The sequence below is a fragment of the Balaenoptera musculus genome, chromosome 2 (genome assembly GCF_009873245.2).
Source record: "Balaenoptera musculus isolate JJ_BM4_2016_0621 chromosome 2, mBalMus1.pri.v3, whole genome shotgun sequence".
In the NCBI taxonomy this organism is placed as follows: Eukaryota; Metazoa; Chordata; class Mammalia; order Artiodactyla; family Balaenopteridae; genus Balaenoptera; species Balaenoptera musculus.
Window position 1 is genome coordinate 165966585 of NC_045786.1, and position 25653 is coordinate 165992237.

At 47.8% G+C, this 25653-nt stretch overlaps 1 protein-coding gene across 1 annotated transcript; it reads left to right on the forward strand.

The window, feature by feature from the left end:
• The first annotated feature begins 2410 nt into the window (after positions 1-2410).
• LOC118890541 (serpin A3-8-like) lies at positions 2411-24376 on the forward strand. The gene is made up of 5 exons (XM_036843535.1): positions 2411-3062; positions 4732-5005; positions 7596-7750; positions 13215-13221; positions 24292-24376. Exons 1-5 carry the CDS (start codon positions 2411-2413, stop codon positions 24374-24376), a joined length of 1173 nt encoding a protein of 390 aa, XP_036699430.1.
• The last annotated feature ends 1277 nt before the right edge of the window (positions 24377-25653 follow it).

Here is a 25653-nt window from a genome sequence, read left to right on the forward strand (position 1 = left end):
TCCCAATGTCCTTCTCTACATTCTCTGGGTTTTTATGTGGTCCTCAGTGAAGTTATCATAAACATGGGGAAAACTAACAAGACCAATATATTTTTTTAAAGATCAATAGTCAGGGATATTTTTCAATGTCCGTTTTTTTCATATTCTGAGCTTTCACACATACTTAAATGAGTTTTCTTAGACAGGAGAAAACACTCTCAAGGGAAATTTTTTTACTTTGTTTATTTTCAGTTTTCTTTCAAGAGACAAAAAGTTAGTGATTTCTGTAACAAGTTTGTTCAAATAGATGTAATAAATCCTGTTACCAGGAATGGTCATCTGCCCATTTCCAGTCTGAGGACAGAACACTGTGTTGTCCCCGCAGACTTTTCGCAAGCAGTGGAGGAGATCTTTGCGGGATAAATAGACAGCAGCACCCATGAAAATCCAGCATCCCAGGCAAGTCGTAGCTCTGAATCCACTCCCCACATCCCGCTCTCCCAGGCAGTTAATCCGTGATGCTCCCACACTGAGAGCAAAGGGACCCCCTTTCCAGGGTGGTTCTAGGACCCTGTACGGGGCCTGTGGAACGTGAGGCAGGAGGGAGTTGGGGGGACTTATGTCCGATGCTGGGAGGGTTCTGCACCCTCTGAAGACCAGTCCTCTCTCTGGGTCTCAGTTTTCATCCTGCAAAGGGAAGGACATGCTACCAGGGCTTCTGGGGACATTTCGGCCTTTGACTCTGTGGGATTCTGATTCGAGCCAGCTGTGCACTCCATACAGCTGTGCATCCACCGTCAAGGTCAGAACTTCCCTGAGGGCCGTGCGGTGCGTCTCCTTGCCTGGCACAGGTGATGCTCTCAGAGAGCCGGGTGGATGGAATTAGTGCACAGTGTCCCTCTGGGCAGAGGCTGCGGGGTCTCTAGGGGAGTTTCCTGGGCTCCACTGTCCCTATAGGGCCCCCGGCCAAGCAGACAGGAGGGTGCGTCTGTCCAGCAACTGAAAAGACAGACTGCTCAGAAACAGAGCCAGCCCTCCAACCCGGCCAAATAAAAAATGCGCTATTTCTCCAGGAATAACTTTGGAGGAAAATGTTTAACTCTTTTTGAAAGAAACGACTGCATTGGCCCTGAGTAAACTAAAAGTTGGGGCAATTGAGCGCCTCTGTCCCCAGGCTTGTCCTAAGGCCTTTCCACTGGCCTCTTGATGAGACTCAGCTCAGCTCCCTCCCCTTCACCCCCTCCTCCTCTCCTCTCCCCTCTCGTCCCCCTCCTCTGCCTCTTTTCTCTCCCTCTTCCTTTCTCCTCCCCTCCCCCACAGCAGCCCTTTCTCCTCTGAACTCTGAGATGAGGTGCCAGAGGCTGAAGGTAAACAGTCCTGTTTGCTGAGGTCTCCAGCTTTGAACTCAGCCTCTCTCGGACTTTCATGCAGTAGCTCTGTCCTCTGTCCCCTGTCTTCAGGGATCACAGCTCTGGCTTGCAGGGTCCTAGAGAGGGTGGCATGTGGACAATGTGACACCTCTGGAACTCCTCTTATGAGCGAAGCACCTTCATGCTTTATGTCACCTGAGCCATTCAACATGGACAGAGATGGGAATTGAGGCTCAGAGAGGTTCAGTCACTTGCTTGTCACCACACAGCACTCACAAATGGCCAAAATGAAATCCTTGTCCAGGACTCTGAGACTGAGCCCACCCTGCTTTCTCCCCACTAGGAGACGTTTCCAGGTTTATGTTTGAAACACCCACCATGTGTACACCTGGCCGGGGCTGAAAAGAACACTCTACCCTCCTTTGGACTTTTCACCAACCCTCATCAGGGTCACCTAGGCTCCAGCACTGCTCCCACTGCTTGTGGTGGCCTTTCTCACTGAACCCTCACTGCGACCAAGCACCTCGACTGAGGTGCCTCCCTAAGGTCAAAAAATTGTCATCAAGAGGCCGGGAGAGGTGCTCTGTCCTCTGACTCAGTCCAGGGCTCCGTCCTGGGGGGCAGACAGGGGACATAGTGGAAACGGAGCCCCTGCTTCCTAGTCCCCTCTGACAGTGTCTGCTCTCTGAGCAGGAGGGGGGATAGGTTCTCACTGGACAGCACCTCACACCCATCACCAGCTTCCCCCCTTGGAGGCAGGCAACCCAGGCTTCTCACCCTCGCTCCTCCACTTGCTTGCTGGGTGACCTTGGAAAAGCCCCTTTCCCTCTCTGTGCCCAGTTTCTCCACTGGGGAAATTGGTAACAATTACAAGACTTGCTTCAAAGGGTGAGAGGGAGCTCAAAGCCTCCTCACGTATGTTGGGAGCCCAGGAGGGTGCCTAGAACTGGGAGGTCACAAAGCAGCAGAGGCAGAGAGAAGAGAGACCACGTGGGGACAGTGGGTGGTGGTTGGGACATCAACTGACACACCGAGACTTAAAGGAGCTTTGCTTTTCAGAGATGAGGGCAGAGGGAATGTCCCCCCTCCTGGCTCTGGGGCTCCTGGTGGCTGGGCTCTGCTCCAGTGTCCACTGCCTCCCAGGGGGCGGGCTTGACCCGGAGGATGTGACCCCAGAGGACCAACACAAAGGGGTGCCTGTGGACGACCACACATTCGTCTCCAGCAACACCGACTTCGCCTTCAGCCTCTACAAGCAGTTGGCTTTGAAGACCCCCAATGAGAATGTCATCTTCTCCCCCCCGAGCATCTCCATGGCCTTGGCTTTCCTGTCCTTGGGGGCCCGCGGACCCACCCTGACGGAGATCTTGGAAGGCCTCAAGTTCAACTTCACAAAGACCCCTGAGACAGAAATCCACCAGGGCTTCCAGCACCTCCTACAGATGCTCGGCCGACCCAGCCACCAGCTGCAGCTGAGCGTGGGCAACGCCATGTTCGTCCAGGAGCAGCTGAAGCTTCTGGACAAGTTCAGGGAAGATGCCCGGGCGCTGTGTGCCTCCGAGGCCTTCTCCACCGACTTCCGGGGTTCCGACACTGCCAAGAAGCTCATCAATGACTATGTGAGGAATAAAACCCAGGGGAAAATTGTGGAGTTGTTCAAGGACCTTGACAAGCTCACAAATATAGTCCTGGTGAATTATATATTCTTTAAAGGTGAGTGCCTGGATGGGGGTTCAGAAAGAAACCCCCGTTTTTTTCTGAGGCTTCAGGGCTATTTCTGTCCTGGCTCAGACAACTGTGTCATTAGGCAATATATTAAAGAGGTGGCTGACCCCAGCTTAGGGACCCTGGACACTAAGGCCCTGCCCCAGCCATAGGCTTTGTCTGTCTTCGGATTTTCCAAATTCCAATCGTCATTAGGACGCAAGGGCAGGGGAGCCACTAACCCTTTGTTTGAGGCAGAGGGAGATTTTTTATTCTGACTTAAACTTGCCCGGCTGCCAGAAGGAAGGAGCTTTCCATTCGTGTCACTCTTGAGTGCCCAAGAACTGCAGCCTCCTTCCTGATGAGCTGGGTTTGGACCCACTCGGGACGGCCTGGGCTGTGCGCGCTCTGAGCTGTCTCTGACCTGGGCTTTTTCCCGTCCAGGGCACTTGGTCTCTGGAGGTTCCCAGTGAGGCTGGTGGCCGTCTTCACAGTGAGACAGCCTCTGAGGAGCCTGGGCATCCCAAGGTTCTTCATTTGTGCGCTTCTATCATCTGGAGGGTAGAATTGGCAAGGCCACCATCAGGACAAGCCTCTGCAGAAGGAAACATCCTGGACAGGACCTTCTCCCAACTTCTAGTTGGTTCGACGCCCAGTCCCAGTGATAGAAACTCAACATTGCAAACTTCAGCCAGGAAATTCATAAGGGGCAGACTGAAGGCAGACTTTGCACGGGGAGCGGCTGTGCAAATAGGGACCCAAAGATGGATCATCAAGTCAGGAAGTGGTCAGGTGTGTAAGAGACATTGGCTGTGGGGACCAGTTAGCCCTGAGCTAGGAGCTCCAGGAAGAGCCCAGGGCAGCGCTTCTGGGCCACTGATTTCACCTGTAAATGAAGGCCTGAAACTGAATTTCTCTGAAAACTGAATCCAGGCCTGTCCTGCTATGTTTGTTCTTTCAGTCTCCTGTACTTTCCTCTCCTACAACCCTGCCCTGGTCTAGGACTTTCTCCTCCCAAATGTCCCCCCCAGGGACACCCCAGCCAGCCCGGAGTTCCCTCTGCTCCTGTCTCTAACCCCGGGGACACAGGCAGGGGTGGAAACAAAGCAGGAAGCGGGGGTGGATACACACTCCATGAAGCTCCAGGGCCCCGATCTCCCCAAGAAGCCCCCGTCACTGAATGCTCCATCCTCTTGCGGGGAGACCCGAGCCCTCTCCTCTAGTGACCCCGCCCTGCCCTCCTGGTCCCCACGTGGCTCCTGCTTCAGCCTGGCTCACAAGGCTGTGGGGACATGTGCCCTCCCTGCAAAGCCAGCGACTAACCACTGGTCACTAATACTGTTCCCTTTAAGGACCAGGAGCTCCCATTTGTCCCCAGGCCCAACCTCACCCCATCTCTCCCTTGCCCTCTCCTGTTCCTGTTGGTTTCTCATGTAGCACAATTAACCCGGTTTTTTTCGTGACCCCCTTTCCAATCCAGACCTGTGGGGTCACCCCCATCCCCAAGGGCCTACCCACCTGCCCAGGTATATGTGCAAACCTAGCAGCGCCATCCCTAGAGGCACGTGGGGGGCTGCTGGTGTGGGGAGGGTCTTCCCCGCTCAGGGACCAGGGCAGAGGCGGGAGACGCCTGCAGCCCTTGCACCACAGACCCCTCATCTGCTCCCTCCACCTCTAGCCCGGTGGAAGAAGCCCTTTGATCCCAGCCGTACTTATAAGTCAGAGCTCCACGTGAGCGAGAACAGGACGGTGGAGGTGCCCATGAAGACCACTGGGGGCCTGGAAACGCCTTACTTCCCGGACGAGTTACGGGCCTGCACCGTGGTGGAGCTCAAGTGCACCCGCAATGACACCACGCCACTCATCCTCCCTGACGAGGCGGAAATGCAGGACCTGGAGGCCGAGTTGCTCCCAGAGACGCTGAGGAGGTGGAGAGACTCACTGCAGCCCAGGTGACTGTCCCCAGGACCCGGACCTGTGGGCCCACCTGCCTTCTCGGCCCTTCCCCCTCTTCCTGGACTCCGGACCCCCAGCCCCCGGGCCTCAGTAATGTCCAGGGGCGGGGGCAGAGGTGGGAGGGCCCATCCAGGGGTGACCTTGCCCTTGGCTGCCCGCGTGGCTCTGGGCCTGAACTGTTCCTTCTCTAAGATGATGACATCAGAGGGGGCGGGGCTGAGGGTTCCTCTGACACTAACATGCGCTGCGTCATGGGGCTCCTCACACAGCCCCCGACACTCGTGCTGTTCTCTCCGTGGCTCCACCTCTTGCAGGTGGAGGGGGGCAGATGGAACTGGGATCAGTTGGGGGCTCAGGTGAGACAGACGCTGAGCATCAGCTTTGCAGTGGCTAAACATTACATTCACTCATTTATTCATTCAACCATTCAGCACTGGTTGAATAGATGAACTGAGGACATGCTATGTCCCAGGAACTAATTTAGTCCCTGAGAGTAGGTCAGCAAATAAAACACTAAATTCCCCACCTTCATGGCACTTTGTAATTACAGGAGACAGACAAGAGATAAATACAGTAACTAGATTATTTGGTACTTTGAGAGTTGAGAAATGGAGAGGTGAGTGATAGTAAAGAAAAAAGATAAAGAAAATTGTACCCAGAGGTAGCTTGTGATTGTAAATAGAGTGGCCCTTAGGTGATGTTTGAGCTGCAGAGCTGAGCCTTGCAGACGTTTTAGGGAAAAGCGTTCCTGGTCAAGGGAACAGCCAGTGCAAAGCCTCTAAGGCATGAGCAAGACTGGTGTGACTGAGGATTAGTGAGGCCAGAGCAGCAGAGCAGAGAGAATGAGAGGGAAAGTTGGGAGAGGTCAGGGCACCGGGGGTGGGGGGGATACTCAGGCCATGAGGGGCCTTGCAGACCCTTAACCTGGCCCCCCTATAAAGGAAGTGGAGAATTATCACAAGGCTTTGGGCCAATGCATGAATGATCTGAGTAATGTTTCAAAAGGATCCCCCAGGTCGTCCAGTGGAGAACAGACAGCGGAGGACAAGCATGGAGGCAGGGAGGCCAGCCAGGAGTCCAGTGCACTCACCCAGGGGAGCCGCTGGGGGTGGACCAGGAAGAGCTGGGGAGGGTGGCAAGGGGTCGGGTTCTGGATAAACTGAGGGTAGACACACAGGTCAGGATGTGAAATTCAGGAGACTGGTATTAAGGAGGCCAGCGGAGGGAGAGGCAGTTCTGGACCCAGTGTCTGCTGCAGGGGAGATAGGGAAGGTTGTGGGCAGCTATGCAGATCCTAGGGGTAATGGGTGTGGAGAGTACGTTATAAACCGCAAAGAATGAGAGACCTGCCTAGACGTGATATTGAGGCTGCAGTCCCTTCCCCAACCCCTGTCCAGGGGACCGGACGCCTTGGGGCTGCCTGACTCTCAGCCCCACCTCGCTGAAGATCCCCGGAGACCCCAGGACACGGGGACCCACCCTCCCCCTGCATGTACTCCCTTCCCAACCCTTTCCTTCCTCCAATACCAAGAGCTACCACAGGACAAGGGCTCAGTGAATAGTTGTAAATTGATAGAATATTCATCAAACATCTTTGATTTACAAGCACTGGGGGAACAAGCATCTACACATTCCTGGCCCATAGAGGGCGCTCACTAAGAATCTGTTGAATGAATGGATAAAGTGGGGGGGGGGAGGGAGGGAGGGAGGGCGGAAGGAAAGATGGATTATGAGGAGGAATAGGTACCTCCTGCTCCCAAGGGACTCAGAATTTAATGGGAGCCACAGCCTCCTCGTATTTGGCATCTGTAAGAGCTGACACCGTGACGAGAGTCTTAAGGGAAATAGAGACAAAGAGAGAGGAGGCCTGGGGGTGGGAGACAGCATCTGTTGCTCCAAGAACCTGCGGCCACCTCTGCTCAGAAGCAGACACATCCCTGCCCTCAAGGGGCTCACTGGGAAGACAAGATAGAGATGTTGGATTGGTTGATTCAGGTCCCCAAGGCCATTGAATGCAGCCCCCAGCCCTCCACGTCCCCCACAAGCCCCTTCCCGGCCCCTCCCCTCCCCACTGCCCACACTCAGGCTGCCTCTGTGCTGTGGGGCAGCCCTTCTTTCTTCCCTCTTTCCTGCAAGTGCATCCACCTGCCTCCTGGACTCCTCATCACCCAGTCAGCTCGTCCCCTCCTCTGGGACTCAGGCTCCATGCCACCTCCTGCAGGAAGCCTTCCTGGTGCCCTTGGAGCAGCCGCCCCAGCACAGTCTCCCAGCAGCTGTGGAATCCCTGTTGGAAGAGGGTGTTTCCCGTGCCCTACGGGCTTACAGGGAGAAGCAGGGCCAGACGTGGGCACCGCCCCAGCCCCAGCCCTGGTGAGCTGCCTGGCACGTTAGATTCCTGCCGACGTGATGGATAATTAACGAATTAAAGAGAGTTACCCTGAGGGGTCTAGAAACTGAGGAAAGGCGTCCTTATTCCAGGGAGAAGCGGGTAGCTGGAGCGGAACCCACAGAAGACCAAGCTGTGAGGTGGGAAAAGGCAGGCTCTGAGTCAAGCAGAAGTTCAAGTTTATTTTCCTCATTTCCTAGACGGATAGATGAACTCAACTTGCCAAGGTTTTCCATCTCCAGCGACTATGAGCTGAGAAACATACTTTCCCAGCTGGGTATTAAGAAAGTCTTCAACCACGAGTCTGACCTGTCAGGGATCATAGAGGCCAACAAGCTGGGGGTTTCCGAGGTGAGTCTTTAAACTTAGGACAATTCATCCTTCTTATAGGAGCTTGAATGGTGACAGACAGGTAGATGTTTGGCTAATTTTGAATTTGCAAATTCATTGAATTTCCTATAACTCACTCACCCTCCCTGGGACTCCCTAAGTCCAGGAGATCTGGGTTACAATCATGGTGGGCCGCTGTCCCCACTTTCCCTGAAATCTAATGTGACCCAGAAGTCTATCATTGGGAAAGATCTGAAATCAGCAGTGGACCCCATGCCAAGCTCTACTTTTCACTGCCTATAGAGTCAAATACTTAAAATCTCGTACCCCTCAGTTTTTTCATCTGTAAATGAGGGTGATAGTTCTTAGCCAGCATGCAGAGTCTAGTAGAGCAGGTAAGAGGTTATAGGTACTAACAATGGCTACAGGGACATCGTGATGGAAATACACTAAGAGCACAAGACAAGAATACCAGAGGCCCTGGTACTGCAGTCCTAGAAGCAGAGAAGTCAGAGTGAATGGGGGAGGCTGGGCAGCCCTGCAGTCTCCCCTGCACCCCACCTGCCAAAGGACCTGGTAAAGGAGGCCCATGTGCCAAGGGGCCTGCGGGGTCCAGGGATGGGAAGCCACATCCTACGCCAAGTAGCCGAGGGCTCAGGGACATTTCCACTGGGGCAGGAGATGAGCAAAAGCAGCGCACACCCATCTGCTGCTTCCACATGGAGGGACTGTGGACAGTCGCCTGTGAGAAAAGTGCCTCGCCTTGCCCCTCCCCCTACACTAGGGGGCGCTTTGGGGGCAGCACAGTCTCTGGACTCAGAGAGGGATCCAGATCAGGGAGCCCCTGCTCTTTGCTTCTCTGACTCTGGGCCCAGCACTCGCGGCCTCACTTCGCACATCTGTGCATCATGACTGCAAACCAGCCGAGAGTTTGTTGGGAGGACAAACAAATTGAACAGGTTGGCAGCACGGTGACAGACAGCCTCAGGTGAATGAATGCCAGGACTGGGAGGGGCCCCTGCTGCCCGATGCCCACTTCTGGGGGCTCTGGTCCCAGGTCCAGGTTCACTTCTCCCTCCCCAGGGCCCACGATGTGCCCTCGTGCTGACCTTGCAGGGGCTCCAGAACCTGACCTCTTCTGGCACAGCCCCTGGACCCCTCACTCCTGCAGCTGAGCTGGGCTTCCTCGCTAGGAGTTCCCCTGCTGCCCCCCAGCACCCCAACTTGGGAGACTAGCTACTTCCAGGTTCCCAGCTGAGCTCCTCCACCACCTGATGAGTTCTACATACTCCCCTGACAGAGGATCCCCCTCAGCAGCCAGAAGGGGGTCCTGGGAGTGAAAGAGCAGCAAACACACAGCCCTTCATCCCCCTGATGTGATAGGGGGCTGTGTCATCTCTCGGGAGAAGAGCTCCAGGCAATAATGATGACGTCACCTACAGCAGAAGGGTTGAGATCTCTCTGCCAGGTAGCCTGCTCAGACCTCTACCGGGAATAACCCATCTAGTCCTTGAGATGATCACATGAGATACTTGCTGTTACTCATCCCATTTTACCAATGAGGAAACAGCATCAGAGAGGTTCAGTCATTTCCCCCAAGACCACACAGCTAGAAATTATTGCAGGCGGGTTGTTATCGCAACCTGATGAGTGTCAGAGGAACACTCCAAACCACAAAGCCATTCTGCCCATAAAGATTTTCACAGCCATGGCCCTCATGGGAATTAGGATATAATGGGCAAGATGGATGATGAACAAAGGACTGGAGGCTAAGAGGAGAAGACCAAACTCAGTGGGAAGTCAGGGAAGGCTTCCTGGAGAAAGGGATTTCAGTGCTGCCAGCAGAGTAAGTGTAGAAGGTTGTGGGTGAACAGAGGAGAATGTTCCCAGCGGAAGAAAAAGTGAGGGGAACATTTTCAAGAAAGGGAAAGAAATTGAGCAGAACTGGAACAGAAAGCTGAGGGGCTGTAGAGAGGATGGGACCATGATGGAGCCACTGGACCACTAGGGGTCTGGCAGCTCAGTAAGGATACTGGAAAGTTTCCATAGAGCCCTGGGCAGCTTTAAAGGAATTTAAACAGACGGTCTCTCTGAGCAGATTTGCATAGTAGAAAAATGACTCCAGCTGCTGTGTAGAGAAGCGATTCAGGGCCAGGACAGGGATGCAGGCTGGACATTAAAGGGGATGTTGCAGGAAATGGGGCCAAAGTGGGTCCAGCTGGAGCAGAAGAGTGGAGATGAGTGGAAGGCTGGGAGGAGAACCCATGTTTCTGTGAGTGAATGTAGGGAGATGGCAGTAAAAGGGGGCATCTGGGTTTGGCTCCTGGGTGATGACAAAGCATCCCCTGAGGAAGGACCCCCAGCAGAAGGAGCAGGTTGGGGAAGGGAAGGGGACACCTTTGGGTTCAGACCCCAGTTGTGTGGTTCCCTGGAGGCAGCCAAGAGATCTGCTCAGGGGAGTTCAGGAGAGAATCAGGGCTGGAGGGAAGCATGAAGATTCGTCCCCCATGATGGGCAGGTGAGCGCTGAGGGGAGAGAAGGGGAGGGCACCCGAAAGGGCGGGGCACCAAGGAGAGGGAGCAGAGTGGGGAGGAGGGAGGAGCGTGGGAGGAAAGCTGTCACCCCAGGATCACAGGAGAGGTACCCAGGGGACAGCGGAGGGGACTTAGGGATAAGGGAAGGATGAATGGTCCATGGGATGCAGTGATCTAAAGTCACAGGGAACGGGGCAAGGGCAGGGTGAACAGAGTGAGGGGAGGCCTGCCCTGGGCTGGAGGGGAAGGGAGGGAGAGCGAGAAGGGGTGCAGAGTTTAGCCTTCAGGGTGGTGAGAGCTGGGCTGGAGTTGCCTTGTGTGCTTTAAAGTTGCTGGAGCCTTGGGCCCGTTTGTGTGACCTTAGGAAAGATTCAGGAGGTGGGATGACAAGCACCAGGGCTGCAGCATGGCACAACTCCTAAGGGACAGTTAATAGAGGTGACTTGACCCACCCATAACCTGGGACTGCACAGGGAGCACCCAGCAGGCTGGCACCCTGCATCTCTGGAGAGAGCACAGTGCCTGGGATGGAGGAGATGGGAGGGGATCCTGACCAGGTGGAGGGGGAGAGTCAAGGTTAAGACATCCACTGTGAGGGGCAGGTGGAGGTGTGTGTTTCCTGGCAGGATGCTCTGGGGCCTCCTTACCTCCAATGCCTCTGCTGATTTCCAGTGTAAGAGCCAAAGCCACTTGCTGAGTGGCATTTCCCTGGGGGAGTGGGTGAGGCAGAAGCATGAAATGGGACAGAGAGGGGACCGGGATATCCTGCAGGTCTGCTAGGCTCTGCAACAGGACTTGTGATATCTGATTCCAGGAATTCCTGGTGCTCCAGCCTTCGTAGTTGTAGGCTCTCTGTCTCTCTCCTTCCAGCCTCCTTGTGGAGTTTGAGAATGCTGACTGCTGGGCTGACGGCGGGGGTGGGGACAGCTGAAGACACGGAGTCATGGGTCTGAGAGCAGCAGGACACGGCTGAGGGCAGAAGGAGCTGAGGGTGAGGGACTTGGGATCACCAGGATGAGTGTAAACATCCTATTGGAGTGTTAATGTGACAGAGAAAGGCCACTCTGCTCTTGGCACAGGGGTGGTCCTCCTTGGCCCTCAGTTTCCTCATCTATAAAGAGGAATCAATGATAGACTCTGTGTGTGTGTGTGTACATGCATGAACATGTGTAAGAAGACAGGAAGTCACTGAAATGTTTCCTCCTGAGTCCGATGGTTCCAGAGGCAGTACAAACATTCTGAAAGAGTCTTTTTGTGTGAATTAACTCCTCACCTGCTTAAACCCAGGTGCTTGTGGCTGTTTGCCCCTTGGCTGGGCCTGCCTGGCATCGCCCTGGAGGAGGCTTGGGGCTGCATCCCTCCTGCCCTGGGTCCAGGTGTGCAAGGAGCTTGTGCCTCAGCCCAGGGCTCAGCCTCATCTGGGTCTGGATGTTACTGGAGAAAGGCTGAGCCCTCCTTTGAGGGGGCACCTGGGCTCCAGATCTTTGAGCCTTGGGCTTAGTGTCCCTCTTCCCCTTCCCATGGGACCAAGAGGCCACCTATCTGCTGGTCGCCTACTGTTGGCCTTGATGGGCCTCCCGATACTGACCACCTGCAACGACTCCCTGGTTCCTGTGTCATCCATTCCCTCCATCACTAACCAGAAAGGAATCCAGGGCTGAAAAGGCACCAACACAAGAAAAGACATGTCTTCGGTCTCTGTCATTCCGCCAACATCTAAAGCCCTCCAAGTGCAGGCACTGGGCTGGCGCTGGACATTCTGGGTAGAGAAGGTCGAGCTGGAATTTGCCTCCATAGAGCCCACAGCCTGACGGGAAGGAGACAGTGAATGTGGATGCGGCAGCCACTCTGATGGGCACACACAGATAGCTGGTGAGTTCAGGGATCGAGCCCAGGCTGGGGAAGTTGAGTTTGGCCTCCTGGAAGCACTGTCTTCAAATGCTATGTCCTGTACAGAGAAGACAGACACAAAGAGGAGACTTGCTGTCAGGAAAGAAGAGAGAGTGTGCTGTGTTCCTGGAGTAGAAGAAGATCCTATGGTCTGGATCACAGAGTCTGGGGGAACTTTGGGTATCTCCTGAGCTCAGGGGACCAACAGAGACAAGACCATGTCTTGTAAAGCATGTCAATAATTTTCTTTCTTTTCCAGCTTTATTGAGATGTAATGGACCTGTAATATTGTGAAAGTTTATTGTGTACAAAGCAATGACTTCAAACACTTATATCTTATGAATAAGGTCAGTTAATACTTCCATCTCCCTACATAATTACCATTTTTGTGTGTGGTAAGTATATATTTAAGATCTACTCTCTCGGCAACTTTCAAGTATAAATACAATATTGTTAACTGTGGTTACCATGTTGTACACTAGATCCCAAAATTTACTCAGCTTCCAACTGGAAGTTTCTACCCTTTGACTAACATCTCCACATTTCACCACTCCTCAGCTTTTTGCAACCAACATTCTACTCTCTGCTTCTATGAGTTTGTATTTTTTATTTCATATATAAGTGATATCCTACAGTATTTGTCTCTTTCTGTCTGACTTATTTTACCTGGCGTAATGCTGTCAAGTTCCACCCATGATGTAGCAAATGTCAAGATTTCCTTCTTTCTTATGACTGAATAATGCTCATATATATCTATATCTGTCTATATCTCTATCTCTATCTATCTATCCATCCATGCATCCATCCATCCATCTATGTACCATTTCCTTTACCCATTCACACTTAAACAGATACTTAGGTTGTTTCCATAACTTGGTTATTGTGAATAATACTGAAATCAACATGGGAATGCAGATATCTTTTTGAGGTAGTGATGTCATTTCCTCTGGATGTATATCCAGAAGTAGAAGTTCTGGATCATTGTGGAAAATCTATTTTTAATTTTTTGAGGAATCTCTGCAATGTTTTCTATGGTGGCTCTTCTGGTTTATATCCCACTAACAGTATACAAGTGTTCCCATTTCTCCACAGCCTGGACAACACTTGTTATCTGTTTTCTTTTTCATAACAGCCATTCTAACAGGTGTGAAGTGACACTTCATTGTGGTTTTGATTTGTATTTTCCTGATGATTAGTGATGTTGAACCTCTCTTCATGCACCTGTTGCCCTTTTGTATGTCTTCTGTAGAAAAATGTCTATTCAGGTCTGCCCTTTTTAAAATCAGATTATTTATTTTATTGTTATTAAGTTTTGTGGATTCATTATATATTTTGGATATTAACTCCTTATCAGATAGATGATAAGGAGTTAATATCCAAAATAAACAACCTAGCTTTACACCTAAGGAACTACAAAAAGAACACATTAAGCCAAAGTTAGCAGAAAGAAGGAGAAAAGAAAGAGCAGAAAAAAATGAAACAGAGACCAGAAAAACAACAGAAAAGATCAATGAAACTAAGAGCTGTTTCTTTGAAAAGATGAACAAAATTGACAAAACTTTAGCTAGTCTAAGAAAAAAAAGAGAGCAGACTTAAATAGATAAAATCAGAAATGAAAGACAGACATTACAACTGATACCACAGAAATACAAAGGATTATAAGAGACTAGTACAAACAAGTATATGCCAACATTTTGGATAACCTAGAAGAAACGGATACATTCCTAGAAACATAAAATCTACCAAGACTGAATGATGAAGAAGTAGAAAATCTGAATTGATCAATATAATTATGGAAGTTGAAGCAATGATCAAAAATCTCCCAACAAAGCAAAGCCCAGGACCAGATGGTTTCAGTAACAAATTCTACCAAACATTTAAAGAAGAATTAACTCCAATCCTTCTCAAACTCTTCCAAAAAGCTCACTCTTGCTGCCACTGGGAGTGTGCACAGGAAGCTGGCCATGGGGTATGAGTGGGGCATGCGGGTACCTTGTAGACAAGCTGGGGGGATCCATGGGCAAGGCTTACCAGTGGCTTGTGGGCATCCTGATGGAGTCTGTGACACAGTATGTAGGCTACACAACCCTGTGATATGTTCCAAGCCCTGGTTGCTCTTATCCCAACCCCTCACTGCTCCTAGGTGGTGCAGGTCAGGACTCAGTCCTCTGGATGACACAAGAGAGAAATGGGCTTCTTTGGCAGCATTCCACAGGGGTGGGGAAGGTAGGCAATCACTCACATGCTCTTACTTTCCCCAGTGGGAGAAATCACGGGCTGAGAAGGGCTCTCTGGGCATCGAGCTGTGCTGTCTTGGGAGAGCGGTGACGGATAAGTCAAACTGTGCCTCTTACTCTCTCGAGTGCATCCAAACTTAGAATTTTTTTCTGTTCCAGGGTGAACCGGAACTTCTCCACCAGACTCATGGACTTTCAAAAGGCTCTCTTGTCTGTGGGTAATATTCTAAGTCAGTGTTCTCCAGGGGATCCCAGACCACAGTCAAGAGGGGCTGAAGCCAGTTGACAGGCCGCTTCAGGGTCCACAGCTGGGACTGAGGTCTGGATGACTATTACCTGACACACAGGAGGGCAAGATTCCTCCCAGGTCCCTTGTGTATGGTGCTGGATCCCACAGACCGATGGACGCCAAATGATTGTTGTTGCTGGCTGGGGGTACGATCAGCGGATGTTTATTTGGTCATCTTATTGGCATCACCCACAATGACGTTAGATTATTCAAAGAGGTGGGTAACGGTGAAATATTACAAACAGGTAATGTATTGATGAGATTACCCTTTGGAAAGATCACCCTGGCTGAGGAGGGGAAGATGGATGGGGGGTAGGGTGTGGGTTGGATAAGAAGAGGAGAAACAGAAAGACCAGGTTTTCTAGCCTGAGCCAAGGAATTGGGAAGATGGGTAGAGAAAAAGAGACACATTGGAGAAATGTTAATATATATAATTGACAGGAATTAGTGGTTGGTGGTGAAAAGGACAGGAAGAAATCAAAGATGACCCCCAGGTTGCTGGGCTGGAGGCTTGGGAAACTGGAATTCCCACATTGTCCTGTGAGTTAAGGATTACAAAATGAATAACATTTTTTGCAGGAAGATGATGAGCTGTGATTTGGACATGTGAAGTTTAAGATGACTGTAGGTTGTATAAGAAGAGAAGTCCAATACATCATGGGCTCTGTGGATCTGAAGTTCAGTAGGAAATTTTTTTTTTAAACATCTTTATTGGAGTATAATTGTTTTGCAATGGTGTGTTAGTTTCTGCTGTATAACAAAGTGAATCAGCTATACATATACATATATCCTCATATCTCCTCCCTCTTGCGTCTCCCTCCCACCCTCCCTATCCCACCCCTCTAGGTGGTCACAAAGCACCAAGCCGATATCCCTCTGCTATGCATCTGCTTCCCACTAGCTATCTATTTTATATTTGGTAGCGTACATATGTCCATGCCACTCTCTCACTTCATCCCAGCTTGCCCTTCCCCCTCCCTGTGTCCTCAAGTCCATTCTCTATATCTGCGTCTTTATTCCTGTCCTGCCTCTAGGTTCTTCAGAAGCATTTTTTTTTTTCAGATTCCATATATATGTGTTAGCATACGGTATTTGTTTTTCTCTTCCTGACTTACTTCACTCTGTATGACAGACCCTAGGTACATCCACCTCACTACAAATAACTCAATTCTGTTTCCTTTTATGGCTGAGTAATATTCCATTGTATATATGTGCCACATCTTCTTTATCCATTCATCTGTCGATGCACACTTAGGTTGCTTCCATGTCCTAGCTATTGTAAACAGAGCTGCAATGAACATTGTGGTACATGACTCTGTTTGAATTATGGTTTTCTCAGGGTATATGCCCAGTAGTGGGATTTCTGGGTCGTATGGTAGTTCTATTTTTAGTTTTTTAAGGAACCTCCATACTGTTCTCCATAGTGGCTCTATCAATTTACATTCCCACCAACAGTGCAAGAGGGTTCCCTTTTATCCACATCCTCTCCAGCATTTAATGTTTGTAGATTCTTTGATGATGGCTATTCTGACCGGTGTGAGGTGATACCTCATTGTAGTTTTGATTTGCATTTCTCTAATGATTAGTGATGTTGAGCATCCTTTCATGTGTTTGTTGAGAATCTGTATATCTCCTTTGGAGAAATGTCTATTTAGGCCTTCTGCCCATTTTTGGATTAGGTTGTTTGTTTTTTTGGTATTGGGCTGCATGAGCTGCTTGTATATTTTGGAGATTAATCCTTTGTCAGTTGCTTCATTTGCAAATATTTTCTCGCATTCTGAGGGTTGTCTTTTCATTTTGTTTATGGTTTCCTTTGCTGTGTAAAAGCATTTAAGTTTCCTTAGGTCTCATTAGTTTATTTTTGTTTTTATTTCCATTTCTCTAGGAGGTGGGTCAAAAAGGATCTTGCTGTGATTTATGTCATAGAGTGTTCTGCCTATGTTTCCTCTAAGAGTTTGATAGTGTCTGGCCTTACATTTAGGTCTTTAATCCATTTTGAGTTTATTTTCATCTATGGTGTTAGGGAGTGTTCTAATTTCATTCTTTTACATGTGGCTGTCCTGTATTCCCATCCCCACTTACTGAAGAGGCTGTCTTTTCTCCATTGTATATTCTTGCCGCCTTTATCAAAGAAAAGGTGACCGTATGTGCGTGGGTTTCTCTCTGGGCTTTCTATCCTGTTCCATTGATCTATATTGCTGTTTTTGTGCCAGTACCATACTGTCTTGATTACTGTAGCTTTGTAGTGTAGTCTGAAGTCAGGGAGCCTGATACCTCCAGCTACGTTTTTCTTTCTCAACATTGTTTGGTTATTCGGGGTCTTTTGTGTTTCCATACAAATTGTGAAATTTTGTGTTCTAGTTCTGTGAAAAATGCCATTGGTAGTTTGATAGGGATTGCATTGAATCTGTAGATTGCTTTGGGTAGTATAGTCATTTTCACAATGTTGGTTCTTCCAATCCAAGAACATGGTATATCTCTCTATCTGTTTGTATCATCTTTAATTTCTTTCATCAGTGTCTTATAGTTTTCTGCATACAGGTCTTTTGTCTCCTTAGGAAGGTTTATTCCTAGGTATTTTATTCTTTTTGTTGCAATGGTACATGGGAGTGTTTCCTTAATTTCTCTTTCAGATATTTCATCAGTAGTGTATATGAATGCAAGAGATCTTTGTGCATTAATTTTGTATCCTGCTACATTAACAAATTCACTGATTAGCTCTAGAAATTTTCTGGTAGCATCTTTAGGATTCTCTCTGTATAGTATCATGTCATCTGCAAACAGTGAGGGTTTTACTTCTTCTTTTCCAATTTGGATTCCTTTTATTTCTTCTTCTTCTCTGATTGCTGTGGCGAAAACTTCCAAAACTATGTTGAATTATAGTGGTGAGAGTAGGCAACCTTGCCTTTTTCCTGATCTTAGTGGAAATGGTTTCAATTTTTCACCATTGAGAATGATGTTGGCTGTGGGTTTGTCATATATGGCCTTCATTATGTTGAGGTAAGTTCCCTGTATGCCTACTTTCTGGAGGGTTTTTATCATAAATCGGGGTTGAATTTTGTCAAAAGGTTTTCTGCATCTATTGAGATGATCATATGGTTTTTCTCCTTCAATTTGATCATATGGTTTTTCTCCTTCAATTTGTTAATTTGATCATATTGTTTTTTTCCTTCATTGATTGACTTGCGTATATTGAAGAATCCTTGTATTCCTGGGGTAAACCCCACTTGATCATGGTGTTTGATCATTTTAATGTGCTGTTGGATTCTGTTTGCTAGTATTTTGTTGAGGATTTTTGCATCTGTGCTCATCAGTGATATTGGCCTGTAGTTTTCTTTTTTTGTAACATCTTTGTCTGGTTTTGGAATCAGGGTGATGGTGGCCTTGTAGAATGAGTTTGGGAGTGTTCCTCCTTCTGCTGTATTTTGGAAGAGTTTGAGAAGGATAGGTGTTAGCTCTTCTCTAAATGTTTGATAGAATTTGCCTGAGAGTCCATCTGGTCCTGGACTTTTGTTTGTTGGAAGATTTTTAATCAAAGTTTCAATTTCAGTGCTTGTAATTGGTCTGTTTATATTTTCTATTTCTTCCTGGTTCAGTCTTGGAAGGTTATACCTTTCTAAGAATTTGTCCATTTCTTCCAGGTTGTCCATTTTATTGGCGTATAGTTGCTTGTAGTAATCTCTCATGATCCTTGTATTTCTGCAGTGTCAGTGGTTACTTCTCCTTTTTCATTTCTAATTCTATTGATTTGAGTCTTGTCCCTTTTTTTCTTGATGATTCTGGCTAATGGTTTATCCATTTCCTTTATCTTCTCAAAGAACCAGCTTTTAGTTTTATTGATCTTTGCTATCGTTTCCTTCATTTCTTTTTCATTTACTTCTGATCTGATCTTTATGTTTTTTTTCCTTCTGCTAACTTTGGGATTTTTTTGTTTTTCTTTCTCTAATTTCTTTAGGTGTAAGGTTAGGTTGTTTATTTGAGATGTTTCTTTTTTCTTGAGGTAGGATTGTATTACTATAAAATTCCCTCTTAGAACTGCTATTGCTGCATCCTATAGGTTTTGGGTCATTGTGTTTTCATTGTCATTTGTCTTTAGGTATTTTTTGATTTCCTCTTTGTTTTCTTCAGTGATCTCTTGGTTATTTAGGTGTGTATTGTTTAGCCTACATGTGTTTCTATTTTTACAGATTTTCCCCTGTAATTGATATCTAGTCTCATAGCATTGTGGTCGCAAAAGTTACTTGATACGATTTCAATTTTCTTAAATTTACCAAGGCTTGATTTGTGACCCAAGATATCATCTATCCTAGAGAATATTACATGAGCACTTGAGAAGAAAGTGTATTCTGTCGTTTTTGGATGTAATGTCCTAAAAATATCAATTAAGTCCATCTTGTTTAATGTATCATTTAAAGCTGTATTTCCTTATTTATTTTCATTTTGGATGATCTGTCCATTCTTGAAAGTGGGGTGTTAAAGTCCCGTATTATGTTTGTGTTACTTTTGATTTCCCCTTTTATGGCTGTTAGCAGTTGCTTTATGTATTGAGGTGCTCCTATGTTGGGTTCATAAATATTTACAATTGTTATATCTTCTTCTTGGATTGATCCCTTGATCATTATGTAGTGTCCGTCTTTGTCTGTTGTAATAGTCTTTATTTTAAAGTCTATTTTGTCTGATATGAGAATTGCTACTCCAGCTTTCTTTTGATTTCCATTTGCATGGAATATCTTTTACCATCCCCTCACTTTCCATCTGTATGTGTCCCTAGGTCTGAAGTGTGTCTCTTGTAGACAGCATATATACGGCTCTTGTTTTTGTATCCATTCGGCCAGTCTACGTCTTTTGGTTGGAGCATTTAATCTATTTACATTTAAGGTAGTTATTGATATGTATGTTCCTATTACCATTTTCTTAATTGTTTTGAGTTTGTTATTGTAAGCCTTTTCCTTCTCTTGTGTTTCCTGCCTAGAGAGGTTCCTTTAGCATTTGTTGTAAAGATGGTTTGGTGGTGCTGAATTCTCTTAACTTTTGCTTGTCTGTAAAGTTTTTAATTTCTCCGTCGAATCTGAATGAGATCCTTGCTGGGCAGACTAATCTTGGTTGTAGGTTTTTCCCTTCCATCACTTTAAATATTTCCTGCCATTCCCTTCTGGCTTGCAGAGTTTCTGCTGAAAGATCAGCTGTTAACCTTATGGGGATTCCCTTGTATGTTATTTTTTGTTTTTCCCTTGTTGATTTTAATATTTTTTCTTTGAATTTAATTTGTGATAGTTTGATTAATATGTGTCTTGGCATGTTTCCCCTTGGATTTATCTTGTATGGGACTCTCTTTGCTTCCTGGACTTGATTGACTATTTCCTTTCCCATATTAGGGAAGTTTTCAACTATAATCTCTTCAAATATTTTCTCAGTCCCTTTTTTTTTTTTTCTCTCTTCTTCTTCTGGGACTCCTATAATTCAAATGTTGGTCTGTTTAATGTTGTCCTAGAGGTCTCTGAGACTGTCCTCAATTCTTTTCTTTCTTTTTTCTTTATTCTGCCCTGTGGTAGTTATTTTCACTATTTTATCTTCCTGGTCACTTATCCGTTCTTCTGCCTCAGTTATTCTGCTATTGATTCCTTCTAGAGAATTTTTAATTTCATTTATTGTGTTGCTCATCATTGTTTGTTTGCTGTTTTGTTCTTCTGGGTCCTTGTTAAACCTTTCTTGTATTTTCTCTATTTGATTTCCAAGAGTTTGGATCATCTTTACTACCATTGCTCTTAATTCTTTTTCAGGTAGACTGCCTATTTCCTCTTCATTTGTTTGTTCTGGTGGGTTTTTACCTTGCTTCTTCATCTGCTGTGTATTTCTCTGTCTTCTCATTTTGCTTATCTTACTATGTTTGGAGTCTCCTTTTAGCAGGCTGCAGGTTGGTAGTTCCCATTGTTTTTGGTATCTGCCCGCAGTTGGTAAGGCGGTTCAGTGGGTTGTGTAGGCTTCCTGGTGGAGGGGACTGGTGCCTGTGTTCTGGTGGATGAGGCTGGATCTTGCTTTTCTGGTGGGCAGGACCACATCCGGTGGTGTGTTTTGGAGCATCTGTGACCTTATTATGATTTTAGGCAGCGTCTCTGCTAATGGGTGGGGTTGTGTTCCTGTCTTGCTAGTTGTTTGGTGTAGGGTGTCCAGCACTGTAGCTTGCTGGTCGTTGAGTAGAGCTGGATCTTAGCATTGAGATGGAGATCTCTGGGAGAGCTTTCGTGTTTTGGTATTTCATGGGGCAGGGAGGTCTCTGGTGGACCAATGTCCTGAACTCGGCTCTCCCACCTCAGAGGCTCAGGCCTGACACCCAGCCAGAGCACCAAGACCCCATCAGCCACATGGCTCAGAAGAAAAGCGAGACAAAAAAATAAATAAATAAAATAAAATAAAATAATTAAAATAAAAAATAAAAATTATTATTATAAATTAAAAAAATTAAAATGTAGTAAAAAAAATTTAAAAAAGAAAGAAGAGAGCAACCAAACCAAAAAACAAATCCTCCAATGATAACAAGTGCTAAAAACTATACAAAATAATAATAATAATAATAAGGACAGACAGAACCCTAGGACAAATGGTAAAAGCAAAGCTATACAGACAGAATCACACAAAGAAGCATACACATACACACAAAAAGAGAAAAAGGATAAAAATATATATATATTGAAAAAAAATTTACAAAGGAAGAGAGCAACCAAATCAATAAACAAATCTGCCACTGATAATAAGCTCTAAATACTAAACTAAGATAAACATAAAACCAGAAACAGATTAGATGCAGAAAGCAAACCCCAAGTCTACAGCTGCTCCCAATGTCCACCATCTCAACTTGGGATGATTCGTTGTCTATTCAGGTATTCCACAGATGCAGGTACATCAAGTTGATTGCAGAGATTTGATCCACTGCTCCTGAGGCTGCTGGGAAAGATTTCCCTTTCTCTTCTTTGTTCGCACAGCTCCTGGGGTTCAGCTTTGGATGTGGCCCCACCTCTGCGTGTAGGTTGCCTGAGGGCATCTGTTCTTCACTCAGACAGGACGGGGTTAAAGGAGCAGCCGATTCGGGCCTCTGCCTCACTCAGGCCAGCGGGAGGGAGGGGTACAGATGCGGGGCGAGCCTGCGGCGGCAGAGCCCAGTGTGACGTTGCAGCAGCCTGAGGCGCGCCGTGCGTTCTCCCGGGGAAGTTGTCCCTGGATCACGGGACCCTGGCAGTGGCGGGCTGCACAGGCTCTGGGGAGGGAAGGTGTGGAGAGTGACCTGTGCTCACACACAGGCTTCTTGGTGGTGGCAGCAGCAGCCTTAGCGTCTCATGCCAGTCTCTGGGGTCCACACTGATAGCCGCGGCTTGCGCCCATCTCTGGATCTCGTTTAGGCGGTGCTCTGAATCCCTTCTCCTCACGCACACCGATACAATGGTCTCTTGCCTCTTAGGGAGGTCCAGACATTTTCACGGACCCCCTCCCAGCTAGCTGTGGCGCACTAGCCCCCTTCAGTCTGTGTTCACGCCGCCAACCCCAGTCCTCTCCCTGCGATCCGACTGAAGCCCGAGGCTCAGCTCCCAGCCCCCGTCCGCCCCGGTGGATGAGCAGGCAAGCCTCTTGGGCTGGTGAGTGCTGGTCGGCACCGATCCTCTGTGCGGGAATCTCTCTGCTTTGCCCTCTGCACCCCTGTGGCTGCACTCTCCTCCGTGGCTCTAAAGCTTCCCCCCTGCCACTCCCCGTCTCTGCCTGTGAAGGGGCTTCTAGTGTGTGGAAACTTTTCCTCCTTCACAGCTCCTTCCCAGAGGTGCAGGTCCCATCCTTATTCTTTTGTCTCTGTTTTTTCTTTTTTCTTTTGCTCTACCCAGGTACATGGGGAGTTTCTTGCCTTTGGGGAAGTCTGAGGTCTTCTGCCAGTGTTCAGTAGGTGTTCTGTAGGAGTTGTTCCACGTGTGGATGTATTTTTGATGTGTTTGTGGAGAGGAAGGTAATCTCCACATCTTACTCCTCTGCCATCTTGAAGGTCCCCCACTCAGTAGGAAAATTTGAGCTGGAGAGGTGGATTTCATTGTGCGTTGGTGGTTGAGTGAGACCATGAGGTGAGACAGGTATCTTAGACATCATGGATGGTGCTGAGAGCCTGGAGCCAAACTTAGCCAAAAGCCAACATGTAAGGGAATTAGAGGACCACAAGAAGCCCTCTGAAGAGACAGCAAAGGAGTAGGAAGAGACACAGGAGGAAAAGTGTGGTCTCTTGAAGGCCAAAGGAAGATGTGGTCACAGCGTGGGACAAGGCTAGGCAGGCAAGGAGGAGAAGGATGAAGAGTGTCCCTCGGGGATGGTCCACCAGTGATCCATTGGTGACCTTGGCAAGAACAATCACAGTGGAGGGTGAGAGCAGGAGCTGGTGGTAGGGGTGGGCAGATGCAGAGTCAATTAGGGGAGTCCACCATGTCAACATTGCTCCATAGCGATTTGGCATCAGCGGCAGGAAATTGGAGAAAGGAGACCTTGAGAATCATTTAGGACCAAGTGAGGATTTTCATTCCAGTTTTTTAAAAATGAGAGACTTGAGCACGTTCAAATAATAAAAGTCACAAAGAAAAAGAAGTTGAAGATAGCAGATAGAAGAAATTAGTCAGAGATGGTGAGATGGGGATGGAAGGGATGCTGAGCATAAGAGGGGGAGCCCTTTGACCAGAAGCGTGGCACATCTTCCACCCTAGAGAGAGGACAAGAGGCTGAGAGTGTGGCTCTAAGCATGTGGTCTAAAGGTGAGGGAGCTTGTCTCAAATGGCTCCTATTTTCCCTGTGCTGCAGAGAGACGTTATGTACTGAATCCATCTTGGGGAAGCAAAAGGATCAGAAGTCTAGGACAGGGGAGACAAGAAGACACTGGGAAACCTCAAGGTTCTAGCAGGCATGAGTGGGGTCCCTAGGGGACTGGAGGACAGGTCACTGACCTGTGTAGGGGTGTGGTTTCCAGGTATCTCCACAGTCCAGACATAGACAAAAAGAGGGCAGACTGCTGGACGATGTGGTAGTCAAAGCTCCCCCCTAGGTACAGGGATGGAGGAAACATGAGTGGCCAGCACAAAGGAAAAATGATTCTATTGAAAATAATGACCAGAGAGTCATTCAAATGATGCAATTTTTATATTTCCGGCTGGGGAAATCAGGAGTGATGACAGGAAAGGCTGATGGGGAAAGATAGAGGTATCTGGAAACAAGATGGTACCTCGAGTTTGAATAGGCAAGCATACCTTGAGTTTGAACACACAGGGTGATTTGTATATTGCTGTATTTTCTCCTGCCATGCAATTATCCATGGTGACTTTGGAGTCAGCAGGCTTCAGTTCAAATCTTGGTTTGACACTTAATGGTAACACAGCCTTGGCCAAATTACCTGACATTGTTAACTACCTAGGCACTTAAACGACCAGAGAGCATCTTCTCTAAAAGACCATTAGTTACAACTACTATAATACTACTATTACCATATGTCAAAGGCTGGGTTCCACAGCCCCACCCCACTGCCCACCCTCCCGGCCACACCAGACACCTGCTCTGATATCTAAGTGTATGAAGTTCTACTGGCCCCAAGGTGCTGCATGAGGGCTGTGGTTGAGATGGCTGAGGAGCACACTGAAACAGCTGCCACCATGGGTATCAAGATTCACTTCTCTGCAAGGAGGACTTAATCGACCATTGTGCATTTCAACAGTCCCTTCCTGATGGTCATCAATTGCCCAGACACCCAGAGCATCCTCTTTCTGGGCAAAGTTGTCAGTCCTAATAAGCAATGAAAGTAAAATCACAATTTGCAAAGAAAACTGTACCAGGACTCGCAAAACAGATATGCCATACCCAACAGGTACTCTCTAAGTCCAGAATTTATTAACAGTAGCTTGTTCAGACCCATGTGTCCCAAGATAAGCCCACAGCAAGCTGTTTTAAGGGTAACTCTACACAGACTCAGGGGCTATAAAGATAAGACCCTTGACTTCTCATCTAGTTTATAAAATCTGACCACGCTTTCTATCACCCTAAAGCCACTGTGAACTAACTCCAGCCAATGAAACCTTATATGTCTCCTAACTTCCCCGTTTGAAACATTACTGAGATGCTGTCAAAGTGATAGTCCCTACCACTCAGCAAGTTTAATTAAGCCCAGATCTGTGTGATCCATGGGGTGCCTTGGTGGTCTACGTGAGGTACTGCAACATTAAGAAAGTCTAGAATTCCCTGCAGAGCAGGGAGTTGCCCAGCTAAGGTGCAGAGAACAGGAGAGTCAGGACATCAGGGCTCTAAGCCCAGCTGAGTTCTGGAATGCTAAGTGATCCTGGGAGCTGCTTTGTGCTCCCTGAACCTCCATCCTCTGTGTGTGAAGCTCTGTAAAAACATGGCAGCCAGTAAAATGGTTAACGTTGAGTCCTCTTGGCTGCAATCCACCCACTTCCTTGGACCCAGTGCTTTCTTTGCATGATTCGACACTGATCTGCCTAAATGGAACGGAACATAGGAGACAATCGTAGGAATTAAGGAGAAGAGGGTAGTAGGCCCATCAGGGGATATAGATGTGAAGGTAGAGAAAAAGTGACATTTTGAGACACAGTTAGGAGGTACCATGGATTGGACTGAGTAATCAATTATTCATGAAGAAATAAGGACAGTCTGTAGTAAAGGTGACACTCAGGTTGCCAGCTTGGGAGCTAAAGAAACTGGAAGGAGCCATTTGGAGAGACGGGTAACGTGAGAAGGTGGATGAGCTCCCATATAGACCTGAGATGCCTGGCCGGCATCCGCGACGAAAAGAACAGTAAGCATTTGCTTCTACAGATCTGGCATTCAGCAAGGAAATCTGAGCAGGGCCTGGAGATCTGCTAATGCATAGGAGAGATGAGATTTCCTGGTGAGGACTCCCTCCTGGTGAGAGTGCGTAGAGAGCGGAGCCTGGGACCCCATCATCAGGAATGAC